The sequence below is a fragment of the Acinonyx jubatus genome, chromosome D2 (genome assembly GCF_027475565.1).
Source record: "Acinonyx jubatus isolate Ajub_Pintada_27869175 chromosome D2, VMU_Ajub_asm_v1.0, whole genome shotgun sequence".
In the NCBI taxonomy this organism is placed as follows: Eukaryota; Metazoa; Chordata; class Mammalia; order Carnivora; family Felidae; genus Acinonyx; species Acinonyx jubatus.
The window spans coordinates 26,399,313-26,415,393 of record NC_069393.1 but is presented as its reverse complement, the minus strand read 5'-3'; the positions used below and the strand labels follow the sequence as shown (position 1 = coordinate 26,415,393).

The window sequence follows — 16,081 nt, the reverse complement described above, 5'->3', positions numbered from 1 at the left end:
TACGAGATGTATTATATTAAGTCTGAATTAATTTAAAGTTGTATTGCATCAGAAATTTGAGAAATCTCAGGGTGCCTCGGTGGCTTAGTCAGTTAAGCATCTGACTTCGGTCAGGTCATGATCTCAGGGTTCATGAGTTGGAGCCCTGCATTGGGATCTGTCCTCACAGCTCAGAGCCTGGAACCTGGTTCAGATTCTGTGCCTCCCTCTCTCTGCCCCTCCCCTGCTCATGCTCTGTATCTCAAAAATAAATAAGCATTAAAATTTAAAAAAAAAAGAAATTTGAGAAATATCACATTTATATTAAGGAATAGATTTAAATATGTCAGACACCAAATTTACATTGTTATTCTCAGTTCTAGAGCAAACATTCATAATTTAAGAAATTTTTCATATGAAAAATAATGCCTGGAAAGTTTTGATTATATCACTTAAAAAAAAAACACATCTCTGTTTTTGAATGAATGAGTTTAAGAATATCCTATAATGACCACTTCTGCCTAAAATGCTCTTTGATATAATGGAATGCTTATAAATATAATTATCATGTGTTTTAGGCTAAGATGACTCAGTTGCCTGAGTCAGAAAAGGAAAAGATTGCTGAGCAAGTTGCTGATTTCAAGAAAGTAAAGAGTAAACTGGATGCTGAGATTGAAATATGGGATGATACAAGCAATGATATCATTGTTCTGGCTAAGAAGATGTGTATGATTATGATGGAGATGACAGACTTCACAAGGTAATTATGTAGAAAATGATGCACAACGTTTACAATGGTTAGAAACATTTGTCAAAGTAGTGAAACCTAAGTTTCTCTGAGTGGCAGGTGCTTAAAACCAAGTGGTAGAAGAAACACAAATACTATAGTATTAGAAAGTTGTAGGTGGGTAGGTCTAGAAGTTTTGGCAAGTAAATATGGAAAAGTTAGTTTCTCATAAATTGCCAAAAGTGAGTTTAGAAACCTAAAGAGATTTCTAATATCTCCTCCCCTTAGGAATCTTCTCTATGTATCATATTACCATATTATTTTACAAAGAAATTGGGAAATCAAATTATGATCTCGGTTGGAGCTCTCTGAATGTTTGCTTTCCATAGCTTCATGATTTTAGTTGTAGTGATATATGTATCATCAAGATTTGTGATATCTTTTGCTACCGAGACATCAAACAAATATATTTTAAATCACAGTGACTTAATAATATACATGAAAGAATCATACATTGTGTGTAAATTCCAGAAGCAATAAAATGTTTATTATAGCTTGAAAATATTATTTTATAGAACTATCCAAAAAGCAGTAAAATAAATAGTTCTTGCCCTACCAGTTACTTAAATATACAAAACTACAATTAAGCTAATTTAGTGTTGGTGTAATTATAAAAGCCACAGAAAGAATACTCTGAAACAGACCTGTTATACTCACTTATGTCACCATACATTATGCACAAAAATAAATTTTGGATAGAGTAATAAATGTAAAATTAAAATCATAACAAGTGGAAAAATGTACACAAATCTTTTATGTTAAGATTGAGAAAGGTTTTCCAAGCATTGGAGAAAAAGGAAGAACTTATAGAAAATAATTATTTAATTGAACCACATTAAAAATTCTGTAGATCAGTAAAATGTCCCAAATAATATTGAAATATAAATGGATAATTGGGTAAACATTTCTAATAAAAAAACAAAAATATTATGTCATTTATATATAAATAATACTTAAGAAATTATACAGAATAAAGACCCAAATATCCTAGAAAATGAAAACAAGACATGAACAGGTAATTCAGTTTCTCCACATAAAAGATATGACTCATAAATATGTGAATTATATTTAACCTAAAATAATTTAAAATAAGGTAAATTTTAAATTTATAAAATTGGACAAAACTTTTAAAATAGGTTTATTACAAGGAGGATATGGTGATGAAATCATATGTTGGTATAAGCCTTATAGTAATTTGGCAAAATGTATAAACTAAAAACTTTTGTAAACTTTGACATTATCTGTATCTATATCATCTATATCTATATCTATTTCTGTACATTACATACACAGTTTCATAAAGAATGCCTTTTATTTATTTATTTTGGTTACATAGGTAAAGGAAATGAAATAACTATCTTGAAGAAATTTCTGCATTCCCATGTTCATTGCAGCATAATTCACAATAGCCAAGATATGGAAACAATGTTGGTGTCCCTCAAAAGATGAATTAATAAAGAAAATGTGGTATCTATGTTGATAGCTGGGTAGATAGATAGGAAGATAGACAGATAGATTTATATATGATGGAATATTTTTCGGCCATAAGAAAGACTAATACTGGATGGTATCACTTATATGTGGAATCTTAGAAAAAAATCAAACTCATAGAAACAAATGAATGGTGGGCAGTGAGGGGTAGAGGAAACAGGGAGATGTTAGTCAAAGAGCACACACTTTCAGTTGTAAGATGAATAAACTCTAGTAGATTCTAATATACAGTATGGTGACTATTGTTAATAATATTGTATTATATACTTGAAATTGGCTGAGAGTAGATCTCATGCACACACAGAAAAGATAACTATGTGAATGATGGATGTATATATTTTCATATGCATATATATGTATATGAAAGATATATATATATACTCTAATTATTTACACTACAGAATGAAATCACTTCTCATTGCCCTATTTATCAAACTGAGATTAAACATTGCTTTAGTTTATATTTCTGTCCATAATGTGCTGTTTTCCATATAAATCTATGGACACTTTAAACCATGTCTAAACTCTAATTCAACTTTTTACAGGAAATGTTTCCTTCATGTATGTTTCCTACATAGGTTAATTATATCAGTGATATAATAATTAAAATGCTATTTATTAATCCTTATTTTCAGAACCAGCCTATAACATAAGTATGGGGGATTTAATTATTGAGAATAATATAAATATTACCTATCTTAACAAAAAAGAAGATGTAGTGGAGAGAAGTTGCAGTATGAATAAGACATGGAGAGAGCACTAAAAGTCAGAAGAGTGAAAGTGGGTATCTTTTCATCATATATAGATGGAAGCAAAGATATAACTAACACATAAAATAAAAAACTGTTATGAATAAAATGATATTATCAAGGATTGTAAATATAAACAATGAAGGTATATAAATTCATCAAACTAAGGAAAGGAGAGGGAGAAAAAAAGACGAAGTCTTATAAGTGACCTAAATTCTCGTTTTTAGGAAAAGTCAATAAATTATATCTTAGAGAAGAAAGTATATTGTTTAGAGGTAGGGAGATCATCACAAGAAATGAAATCATACAAGGCTAAAAGTACCTGCTTTCCCTTTGTAGAGGTAAGGATTGCTTTTCATAAATTGTTATTATTTAGTTGGTTTCACCTTGCTTCTCTCTCTCTCTCTCTCTCTCTCTCTCTCTGTATGTAGATAGATAGATAGATAGATATCCATCCATCAATTCACATAGTTATCTTTTCTGCGTGTGCATGAGGATGCTTGAGATCCACTCTCAGCCAAAACACAGCAGCAATTGCACACAGATACATACACAAGATATTTCCTGAAGCTCCAGGCCCTGGATAGTGTATAACCTCTTCTTAATAAAGTCATTACTCTCAGGATCAGGAAACATACCAAGTTTTCCTGCCACTCAGAAAAATACAGAGACCTAGACAAATGCCAAGACAGAGGAATTCATCCCAAAAGAAAGAGCAAGAAAGTGTCATGGCCAGGGATCTAATGGAAACAGATATAAGCAATATACCAGATCTAGAATTTAAAATAAGATTAATAAGGATACTAGTTACACTTTAGAAAAGCATAGAAGACACCAGGGAGTTCCTTACTGCAGAGATAAAGGACTTAACTAGTCAGGCCAAAATAAAAAATGCTATAACCAAGATGTGAAACTGATTGAATGTAATGAGACAAGGATGGAAAAGGCAGAGGAACAAACAAGTGATATAAAAAATAAAATTATGGAAAATGATGAAGCTTAAAACTAGAGGGGAGGAAAAGTATTGGACATGAATGTAGACTTAGAGACCTCAGCAACTCCATTAAGCATAGTATTATTCATACCATAGGAATTCCAGAAGAAGAGAGGGAAAAGGGGGCATAAGGTTTATTTGAGCAAATTATAGCTGAAAACTTCCCTAATCTGGGGAAGGAAACAGACATCTAAATCCAGGAGGTGCAGAGAACTCCCATCAAAATTTAAATAAGCAAGCCAACGTCAACACATATCATAGTGAAATTTGCAAAATACAGATATAAGTAAGCAGCAAGGGAAAAGAACTTCCTAACTAACAAGGGAAGACAAATCAGGTTAGAGCAGACATTTCCATAGAAACTTGGCAGGGGAGAAGGGAGTGGCATGATATATTCAATGTGCTGGGTAGGAAAAATGTTCACCCAAGAAAACTCTATCCAGCAAGTCTGTCATTCAGAATAGAAGGAGAAATAGAGTTTCCCAGCCAAACAAAAACTAAAGAAGTTTGTGACCTTTAAACCAGCTGTGCAATAAATATTAAAGGGAACTATTTAGTGAGAGAGAATGACCAAAAGCAACAAAGACTAGAAAGGAGCAGAGAAAATCTCCATAAACACTGTCTTTACAGGTAATACAACAGCACTAAATTCATATCTATCAAGAATCACTCTGAATGTAAACTGACTAAATGCTCCAATCAGGAGACATAGGGGAGCACCTGGGTGGCTCAGTTGGTTAAGTGTCTAACTTCAGCTCAGGTCATGATCTCACAGTTTGTGAGTTTGAGACCCGTGTCAGGCTCTGTGCTGAAAGCCTGGAGCCTTGAGTCTGCTTCAGGTTCTGTGTGTCTGTTTCTCTCAAAAATAAATAGACATTAAAAAAGAGAGAGAGACATAGGGTATTGGAATGGATAAAACACAAGATTCATCTATATGCTGCCTTTAAGAGATTCATTTGAGACCTAAAGTCACCTGCAGATTGAAAGTGATGGGATGGAGAATGATTTATCATGCTAATGGACATCAAAAGAAAGCTGGAGTAGCCATACTTATATCAGAAAAACTGAATTTTATACCAATGGCTGTAACAAGAGATGAAGAAGTTCACTATATCATAATAAAGGGGTCTGTCCAACAAGAAGATCTAACAATTGTAAATATTTATACTCCCAACTTGACAGAACCTAAATACATAAAAATTTAATAAAAAACATAAAGAAACTCATTGATCATAGTACAATAATAGGTACTTTAACGCCCCACTTACAACAATGGACAGATCATCTCAGCAGAAAATCAACAAGGAAACAATGGCTTTGAATGACACACTGGACCAGGTGGTTTCAACACATATATTAGAACATTTAATCCTAACCCATAACAATACACATTCTTTTGGAGTGCACATGGGACATTCTCCAGGATAGACCACATATAAGGTCAAAAATCAGTCTTGGACAAATACAAAATGATTAAGGTCATAACACACATATTTTCTGACCATAACACTATGAAATTTGAAATCAACCACAAGAAAAAATTGGGAAAGACCACAAGCATATGGAGGTTAAAGAACATACAACTAAATAATGAATGGGCTAACCAGAAAATTAAAGAAGTAAAAAAAAAAAAACATGGAAAAGTGACAATGAATTCAAAACAGTTCAAAACTTTTGGGATGCAGTAAAAGCTGTCATAATAGGGAACTATAAAGCAATATAGGTCTATCTCAAGAAGCAAGAAAAAAATCTCAAAACACAACCTAACCTTACACCTAAAGGAGCTCGAAAAAGAACAAGATGTGAAGGCTAAAGCCAGTAGAAGAAGGGAAATTATAATAAAGATTAGAGAAGAAATGAATGATATAGGGAAAAAAAAAAGTTGAACAGAGTAATGAAACCAGGAACTGGTTCTTTGAAAGAATTGATAAAATTGATAACCCCCAGCCCAACTTATAAAAAGGAAAATAAAAAGGACCCAAATATATAAAACCTCAAATGAGAGAAGGGAGATCACAACCAACACCACAGAAATACAAACAACTCTAAAAGAATATTATGAAAACTAAACATCAACAAATTGGGCAATCTGGAAGAAATGGATAAATTCCTAGAAATATCTAAGCTATCAAAATGAAACAGGAAGCAATAGAACATTTGAACAAACTGATAACCAGCAAAGAATTGAATCAGTTATCAAAAATCTCCCAACAAACAGAAGTCCACGGCCAGATGCCTTCCTGGGGGAATTCTACCAAACTTTTTAAGAAGAATTAATACCTATTCTTTTTTTTTTAAGTTTATTTATTTTGAGAGAAAGAGAAAGAGGGCAAGCAGTGGAGGGGCAGAGAGAGAGGGAGAGAGAATTCTTAGCAGGCTCTGCATGTCAGCACAGAGCTGCACATGGGGTTCAAACTCAAGAATTGTGAGATCATGACCTGATCTGAAATGAAGAGTCAGATACTTAACCAACTGTGCCACCCAGTCACCCCCGTACCTATTCTTTTGAAACTGTTCCAAAAAATATAAATGAAAGGAAAACTTCAAACTCGTTCTATGAGGCCCGCATTACCTTGATTCCAAAACCAAAGACTCCACTAAAGATAAGAATTACAAGCCAGTATCCCTGATGATCATGGATGCAAAAATTCTCAACAAAATAATAGCAAACAAATCCAACAGTACATTAAAAGAGTCTTTCACCAAGATCAAGTATGATTTATTCCTGGGTTGCAAGGATGGTTCAATATTTGCAAATAAATCAACAGGATACACCACATTAATAAAAGAAAGGATAAGAACCATATGATCTTATCAATAGAGGAAGAAAAGCATTTGATAAAATATAGCATCCATTCTAGATAAAAACTCTCAACAAAGTAAGGACAGTGGGAACATACCTCTACATCATAAAGACCATATATGAAATACCTACAACTAATATAATGCTTGATGGAGAAAAAAAAAGAGAGTTTTTCCTTTATGGTCAGGAACAAGACAGGGATATCACTCTCACCGTTGTTATTTAACATAGTACTGGAAGTCCTAACCTCAGCAATCAAACAAAAACAAGAAAAAAATCGAAAGGAATCCAAATTGTCAAGGAAGAAGTCAAACATTCACTATTTGTGGACAACATTATATTCCATGTAGAAAACTTGAAAGACTCCACCAAAAAATTGCTAGAACTCATTCAAAAATTCAGTAATGTTGTAGGATACAAAATCAATGTAGAGAAATCTGTTGCATTTCTATACTCCAATAATGAAGCAGCAGCAAGAGAAATCAAGGAATTGATCCCATTTGCAATTGCACCAAAAACCATTAGATACCTAGGAATAAACCTAACCAAAGAGGTAAAATATCTGTACTCTGAAAACTAGAGGAACACTTATAAAAGGAGTTGAAGATGACACAAAGAAATGGAAAAAAATTGCATGCTGATGGATTAGAAGAACAAATATTATTAAAATGTTTATACTGCCCAAAGTAATCTGCACATTTGATATGATCTCTATCAAAATACCACCAACAGTTTTCACAGAGACAGAACAAACAATCCTAAAATTTGTATGGAACAACAAAAGACCCTGAATAGCTAAAGCAATCTTGACAAAGATAAACAAAGCTAAAGGCATTACAATGCCAGATTTCAAGCTATATCACAAAGCTGTATTCATCAAAACAGTGGGGCACTGGCATAGAAACAGACACATAGATCAGTGGAACAGAATAGGAAACCCAGAAATGGACCCCCAACTATATGGTCAACTAATCTTCAGCAAAGGAGGAAAAAAATAACCAATGGAAAAAATTCTTTTCAACGAATGGTATTGGAAAAACTGGGATGCACCATGCAAAAGACTGAAACTGGACCACTTTCCTATACCATACACAAAAATAAATTTAAAAAATTAATGAAAGACCTAAATTTTAGACAGGGAACTATGAAAATCCTAGAGGAGAACACAGGCAGCAACATCTCTGACCTGGGTCAGAGCAACTTTTTATTCTACATATCCCCTGAGGCAAAGGAAACAAAAGCAAAAATGAACTATTGGGACATCACCAAGATGAAAAGCTTCTACATAGTGAAGGAAAACAGTCAACAAAACTAAAAGGCAACTGAAGGGATGGGAGAAGATATTTGCAAATGACATATCTGATAAAAGGTAAGTATCCAAAATCTATGAAGAAGGTATTAAACTCAACATCTAAAACACAAATAATCCAGTTAAGAAATGGATGGGGGCAACTGGGTGGCTGTTGGTTAAGCCTCTGACTGTTGATTTTGACTCAGGTCATGATCTCATGGTTTGTGAGATTAAGTCCTATGTTGGCTTCTGCACTGACAGGGAGAAAGCCTGCTTGGGATTCTTTCTCTGCCCCTACCTGCTCATGTGCATGTGCCATCTTTCTCTCAGAATAAATAAATAGACTTAAAACACAAAGAAATAGGCAGAAGATAGGAATAGACATTTTTCCATTGGAGATATGCAGATAGCCAACAGACACACAGAAGATGCTTAACATCACTCATCATCAGAGAAATACAAATCAAAAACATGATGACATACCATCTCACACCTGTGGGAATGACTAAAATTAACAATGCAGGAAACAACAGATTTTGGGGAGGATGCAGAGAAAAGGGAACACTCTTACACTGTTGGTGGGAATGGAAACTGCTGCAGCCACTCTGGAAAACAGCATGAAGTTTCCTTAGAAAGTTAAAAATAGAACTACCCTACAACCCAGCAATTTCACTACAGGTATATACCCAAAGGAGACAAGTATACTGATTCTAATGGGCACATGCATCCTAATATTTATAGCAGCATTATCAACAATAGCCAAATTATGGAAAGAACTGAAATGCACATTGACTGATGAGTAGATAAACAAGATGTGGTATATATGTACAACAGAATATTACTCAAACACAAAAAAGAATAAAATCTTGCCATTTGCAAAGATGTGGATACAGTTAGAGCATATTACACAAAGTGAAATAAGTCAGAGAAAGACAAACCATATGGTTTCACTCATATGTGGAATTTAAGAAACAAAAGAGATGAAAATAGGGGAAAGGAAAAAAAAGTGATGGAAGTGGGGAGGCTGGATGGCTCTGTCAGTTAAGTTTCGGACCTTTGATTTTCACTTAGGTCTTGATCTCATGGTTTGTGAGATTGAGCCCTCTGTTGGGGGTCTGTGCTGAAAGCATGGCACCTACTTGGGATTCTCTCTCCCTCCCTCTCTGCCCTCCCCCACCTCAAAATACATAAACTGAAAGAAAAGAGACAGAGTCAAAACATAAGAAAGACTCTTAACAATTGAGAACAAACTAAGGGTTGTTGGAGGGGAGGTGGGCAGGGGATGGGCTAAATGAGTGATAGATATTAAGGAGGGTACTATTGTGATGAGCACTGGGTATTATATGTAAGTGATGAATCACTAAATTCTACTCCTGAAACTAATATAACACTATATGGTAAGTACTTAGATTTTAAATAAAAACTTGAAACATGAAAAAAAAAATAAATGAAATAACTGGCTGTGCTCAGGCTGGGAAAGAAAGGAAATGAGGCTGGGATGTAGAACAAAAAGTGGAAAGGTAAAGATATGTCACCAACCAAGTGGTGAGGATACAGACTTCAGGGCAGTTTTTCCTGCTCGTCATCTGTTTCACGCCCAAATGAATACATGTTTTATTGTTACATACTTTGAATCAAGTTGGAAAAGAATGCTGAAATATGTTTTTGGAAAGGATGCTCAGTGATTTTAAGGGTTTTGTAATCTGTGGCTAGGGTGCTAGAAGAGGATTCACAACTCCACGGAGTGATAATTCATTGGAAAATAGACACATCACGAAAGTTAAACAGCCCAACTTTCTCACAATCTATAGGTGTCACTATCGGATGCCAAAGGCATCCACAGAACAGGAATACTATGTGTTCAAATTTCGGGGAAAGGAAGAGTAGCAAAATTGAATGTTGAACCTTGATCATGTTTTGCCCTTGAACTCAATCTGGATTCAGTTTCATTTTAGTTCAGATAAACTGTGATAAATCTCCAATTGTTTTAAAGTGGATAAAATGTTGCTTTTTACTCCTTTTCACTCCCAGTTCTGTTTTAAGAGGGTTTTTGTTTTTGTTTTTGTTTTTGTTTTTTGTTTTTCCCGACACTGCAATGTTTTCCTGAGCCTTAAGTTTAGCAGTTTTATAGATAGGCTATTCCTTAGTTCTACCCACATTACACTTCTTTCACTACAGTTGTTTTAGCTTGTTTATAATGGGACCCAGGAGAACAGGGGTCATAGTTGGCAGTGCAGTATTTATCAACAAGTAGTCGATGTTTGGGAGTACAGTACACTCTTTGTCCCACACATAGAATTTAAGTGGTTATATATTTTTTTAAATAATAAAAAGAAAAAAATATATACATTATCTTTTCTAGAGCATCACTGAGTATTCTAATTTCTTTCAATTACTATTTTATTATCAATAAGAAGCAATTATTAAGCTTTGATGAATGCTTACTGTGTACACTATGAAAAATATATGTTTTCTCATTCATATATTCAGCATACTTTGATTATTATATTTCCCATTTCGTTATTAAAGAAACTGTGATTCATAGAGATCCTTTCAGTTGCTCAAGGATACACAAATGAAATTGAATTTGAATCAAAGTTGGTCGAACTTCAGAATCTGGGTATCTGTTCATCGTATTGCAAGTCTTTATCCGTGGGTGAAACACAGAACGAGACCCAGTCCTTTCCCCAAGGGGAAAACAAAGAGGCACGTTGGAAATAATAACAATTGTGTAATGCATTGTATTCGTTTAGCTGTAAACCATTAGGATTTCAGAAGAGGGGGGTTATCATTGGGGAATAGAGTAAGCAGAGAACAAAAGTATGAACAAGTAAAGTTTGTATTAGAATTTGGATGAAAGATGGGGATTAGATTGTGGAAGGAGATGATATAAGTGAGAAAATCCACAAAGGTGGAGGCTAGAGGATGGGAATGAGGCAGATCCATTTGGGGGGTCTCTAAGAAAACTATATAAATACAACATGAAGTTAAGATGGGTACGAAGACAGTGATAGATTACAAAAAGGCCTTAAAAATAGATAGGAGTTTTTGTTGTGGTATTTTTTTAAGAAGTAGGAAATGGGGAACTTTTTAAGAATTGTGATCATGGCGGTGGCATGATAGAAGGAAAAGAAATCTAAGAATTACATTCAGGAAGAACGGCAGCACTTTTAGACGGTACTAGCAGAGACTCGACCCACGGGGATCTAGCCACAGTTGGGAGACCCATATAATTGGTCAGGCTTTGGAAATTCTGGTAGAGGCTAACAGAAACTTGGTCAAGTCCTAGAAAGTACTATACCGGGAGCTGGAAAAATTAGTTCCTTAAAACCTGAGGTAGCCACCTCTGAGCTTGGCATAAGCCCTTTGGCACACTAACCATTTAGTGCTTCTTCCAGCCTTAACTGGAGACGTGGAGATTTTATTCTGGTTGTTTGCGAACAGCTACCAATGGAGTGAAGCATCCCTGTCACTACTACTGTGATACATTCATTCCAGGGCAGAAAAGTCAGGCTTTAGTTTTTTAAACATGATTTTTCCTCGATGAAGGATCATCTGCATAGTTACACAATGTATGTTACATTATTATGCAGAGCCTATGGCGTTTTCTAAAACTCAGCATCCCTTTTCTTCAGAATCTGGTGTTTTTTAGAATCAGACTTAAGTACTTTAGACTTGCTAGAGGAAAATAAGCCTTTCCCCTTGTACTGATTAGTTTCCCAGGGAAGCATCTTCCAAATTCCTGCCTGGAAGGTAAGGGCTCTGGAAGCAGAGGTGCAGAGAGCGGAATGACTGATAGTCTTTCCATTTACTACTGAGTATTCACACATTCACTCAATACCCCTGTCATCAGTAACAGGTACTCTACCTTTTAAGTAAGTCTAAAGGCCTCCAATGAAAGATTTTATTTCTTTTCTGGAGTATAATCTTTAGACTTTTCTGGAGGTAAGGGAGAAGCCGATGTTCAATGGTGGGGAATAGTTGAGAGGACTGAACTACTTTTTTCTCTCCTCTTCACCTCAAATTCCAGTCGTACGTGAATCTTATGTTTAAATCAGTTTAATCCTTCGTTTTCCCACTGCCAGTTTGGACTCTGGCTTTCTCAGGTTGACCAGATTATTTCCCACTTGGCATCTGCTTTCTAGCTTCCTAATAGTTCTTACTGTTGTCTCGTGTCCCATTATGTTCTTTCCATTCTAGAACATTTAGGTCTTTAAAAGAAAAAAATGCATCTGTAGTTTTAGTGGGATTTGGAAAAGGAGAAAAATTATATACATGTGACAAGCTGTCATCTTAAGCCAGAAGCCCCAGGAGGATTTATTAGGGTTGTGAAAGTTTTCTCTTTATGATATTTAGAGTTTAGATTATTTATTAATGTTTTCTTCATAAATTGTTCCCCCTTTTCCTTGTGTTACATCAGGTAAATTATGTCCAGGCAGTATCTGGACTGAACCTAAACAGTTCCCACATTTCATAGTTTATATAACACTTTAGAACATCTAATTCTTTTCCTCATCTGAACAGGAGACAAGCTCTAGGTAAAACTTTCTAGATATTTAATTGTATCTTGTATGATCACTTAGGATGTGGGTTTTTTTTAATGTTTATTTTTTATTTATGAGAGAAAGACAGACAGCATGAGTGGGGAGGGGCAGAGACACAGGGAGACAGAATCCAAAGCAGGCTCCAGACTCTGAGCTGTCAGCACAGAGCCGGACATGGGGCTCAAAGTCATGAACTGCAAGATTATGACAGCAGAAGATGGACACTTGACCGACTAAGCTACCCAGGTGCCCCTCTTAGGATATATTTTTTAATTGTTGCTGAAAAATTGTGAGGAAAAAGATTAAAAAAATAGCCCCTCCTTAAATAAGAAACAAAACCATCATACTCATCTTTGTCCAATATGATTTCTAAGGGTATATCAGTTTTAGTGTCAAAATTAATAAAGTTTAAAAAATTGAAAATACTTAGATAAACGTAATACTGCTTTAAGCATTATTATTTAAAAAAATTAATGTTTATTTTTGAGAAAGAGAGAGAGACAGAGTGTGAGTGGGGGAGGAGCAGTGAGAGAGGGAGACACAGAATCTGAAACAGGCTACAGACTCCTGTCAGCACAGAGACCTATGAGGGGCTCAAACCCATGAGCTGCAAGATCATGACCTGAGCCAAAGTTGAACACTCAACTGATTGAGCCACCCAGGAGCCCCTCACTATTTTTTTTAAAAACTATTTATTCAAAATATATACCAGGAGGTATACCTATCCTCATCAAATTATATATTTTAAGACACAATGTGATGTCAGTTTTTATTTTAAAAAATGATGTATTATTTTGACAAAATCTGTAGGCTTTTGTAGAATTTCTTTTGGTCCATTTTCTAATGATCTACTGAATACCAGGCATTTTCCTTGGTATTATTAAAGATATACCAATTCCTCCAGTGGAGTATTTTGAGCTAGGGCAGCATAAAATACAATGGACAAAGAGGCGAGGAGAATACAAAGATGGGCAGCAAAACAGAGAGGTGAAAGGAAAAGGCCTAATGGAATGATAACAGATAGAAGTAGACATGATGGCGGCAGAAATTTAGCTTGAGAGACTACATAATCTTGACAGGAGTTGGGATCGAAATAGAGAAAGTAAAGGTTTGAAAGTTCTTCTCACTGAGGCTGTTTATGCCCAAGCACATGAGAGATGATCATAGATGTTGAATGAAGATCTCTACTGAGCTGTTGACCACACAACAGAAAGATGAGAAGACCTTTCATTATCAGATTGTCTGCATTTTTAGTTGCATTCTAATGGCCCAATTATGTGTTTATGAGAATGATGTCCTAAAGAAAACTTTGGAGGAGAGAAAAGAATGCAGGAAATGTGTTTATTTATATGTCAAATCATGTATGCTGATTTCCTATATCAAACTGAAGCTATTTTTTTCCTGATACTTCCTTCTGAAATTTTGAAGATTGCTTTTTATCAATAAGAAAAAAAGAACTGCTTATAAACAGTAACATCACATTTTGATGATTTCTAAATTTAGATAACCTCGTTAATACATACCACTTTTCTGGTATTGGACCAGTATTCCTGGGCCAATTTGGATAATCATAAGGTTATTCAAATGCCTCTGAAATATTGCAACTGAAAATTTTCAATTAGTGTTATAAGCCCAACTACATGTATGATAAACATGGGAAAAATACAACTTTTTATTTCATTTTCATTAGTTACCCAACATGAATGGTGCATGCTGCACTTTCTAAAAGGGTTGGAACTGGCTTATCTTGTGTCCATAATAATGCAACTGGCAATTCTCCTGGTTTTCTATTTGTATAATATTCTTAAGATGTTTTCAGAGTTGTGACCTGATCCACTAGCTAAGCCTACCTTTCTACAAATGGGCCAAATTTCTTAAGGCATTTTGTTCTTCTATTTTAAGCATGGCCTATTGCAGTCAAGCATTAACCTAAAACACAGAGGAGTGTGTAGATGTAAAGGACGTGGGCCACTGAGCTCCCAGCTTTCCTTTTGTCCAGGATATCCTAAGTAATGATTGGGCAATCAGGGATGTACTTTGAAACCCATTCATCTGAAGGGAAAGGGAAAGAGTACTCAGAAATACTCGTGTGGAAATAATGTTGCATTTATCTGTAGAAGAGGAGTCTTTGGATGTTGCAGCTGTAGAGTGATGGCAGATGAAGCACGAGATTTGGAGATGAGGGTACATTTGTTCTTCACCCTTCACATACTTCCCCCTGAATACAGGCTTATATTTAAGAAAACTTTTTGCCTCACCTTCTTTTTCTTTAAGATACACTTCTGAGAGATGGAATTGAAAATGAGCAGAGGAACGGGTGGAAACTCACCTTGCCACTTATTCAGCCAGGGCTTCAGAATTAAAGCTTTTCTAGAAGCGTAGATAAAATGTATAAAAACTCAGGTGTTCTGCGAAGCCTGCGTGACTCAGTCAGTTAAACAAGTGCCTGGATTTCAGCTCAGGTCATGAACTCACCGTTCGTGAATTCCAGCCCCACATGGGGCTCTGTGCTGACAGTGTGTCTATGCTGACAGTGTGGAATCTACTTGGGATTCTCAATCTCTCTCTCTCTCTCTCTCTCTCTCTCTCTCTGTCTCACTGCCCCTCCCCCACTCACTCTCTTTGTCCAAGTCAATAAATAAACTTTTAAAAAGTAAAATTAAAACAAGAGATTTAAAAAAAAGATGTGTTCTATGTCTCACATCTTTTTATTTGTTAAATATGGAATGTCTTTGCACATGGTTTATTTTGCTTTCTGAGGTAAAATGTTTATGTTCTAATATAATGTGTTCACAACAATAGCAATTTAAATGTTTTACCACACAACAAAAGGAATACGAAATATTAGTAAATTTTACATTTTTTCCTTTTAAAAACAGTATTCCAGCTTATGATTTAAACTATAAAGGCAGAGAAATTTAATTTTTGCTTTATTTGATAGGGCTACTGAAGTTTCTTTCTCATATGTATTAAATATACACATAAATATCTAACAAATAATTGAAAATATAAAGTATGCAGGTCATTTAAGATTATGAAAAACATTTCTGGCTTTCCAAATAATAACTTGAAGAAGGCATTCATTTTATATTTGAAATAAATAATCATATCATGGAAGAAAAGTTATTTTTCTATATTCCATGGCTTACTTTTTTTTCTTGTTGGGCATCATGTTAGAGCACTTATATGGTATTATCATTGTCCTTTCCATGAATATTCTCCCTGTAAAAATTAGGTTTGTTTTATTTTGTGAAGTCTTAAATCACTGGAATCATTATTCAGTAGTGCCAAAGAGAAATGCTTTAACATAACTAAGAATGATTCTGTATGGCAGTTATACTGACATGATAAAAAATTTACATATATTTTGACATAATAAGTAATGGGCAAGAATTCAGCTTATGTAACATCTTAGTAATTGTTTATTAAAATTAACTGAGAGT

General features: G+C 34.8%; 1 protein-coding gene across 7 annotated transcripts in view; it reads left to right on the top strand.

Annotated features, from left to right (window-relative positions):
- Nucleotides 1-16,081, top strand: part of CTNNA3 (catenin alpha 3) — a 1,731,503-nt gene that overhangs the window by 1,580,785 nt on the left and 134,637 nt on the right. For all 7 annotated transcript variants that reach the window (XM_053207653.1, XM_027062103.2, XM_053207654.1 and 4 more), the window contains one exon: nucleotides 558-739. In XM_053207653.1, coding sequence (XP_053063628.1) covers nucleotides 558-739 — 182 coding nt within the window. The remainder of the gene's footprint in view (nucleotides 1-557; nucleotides 740-16,081) is intronic.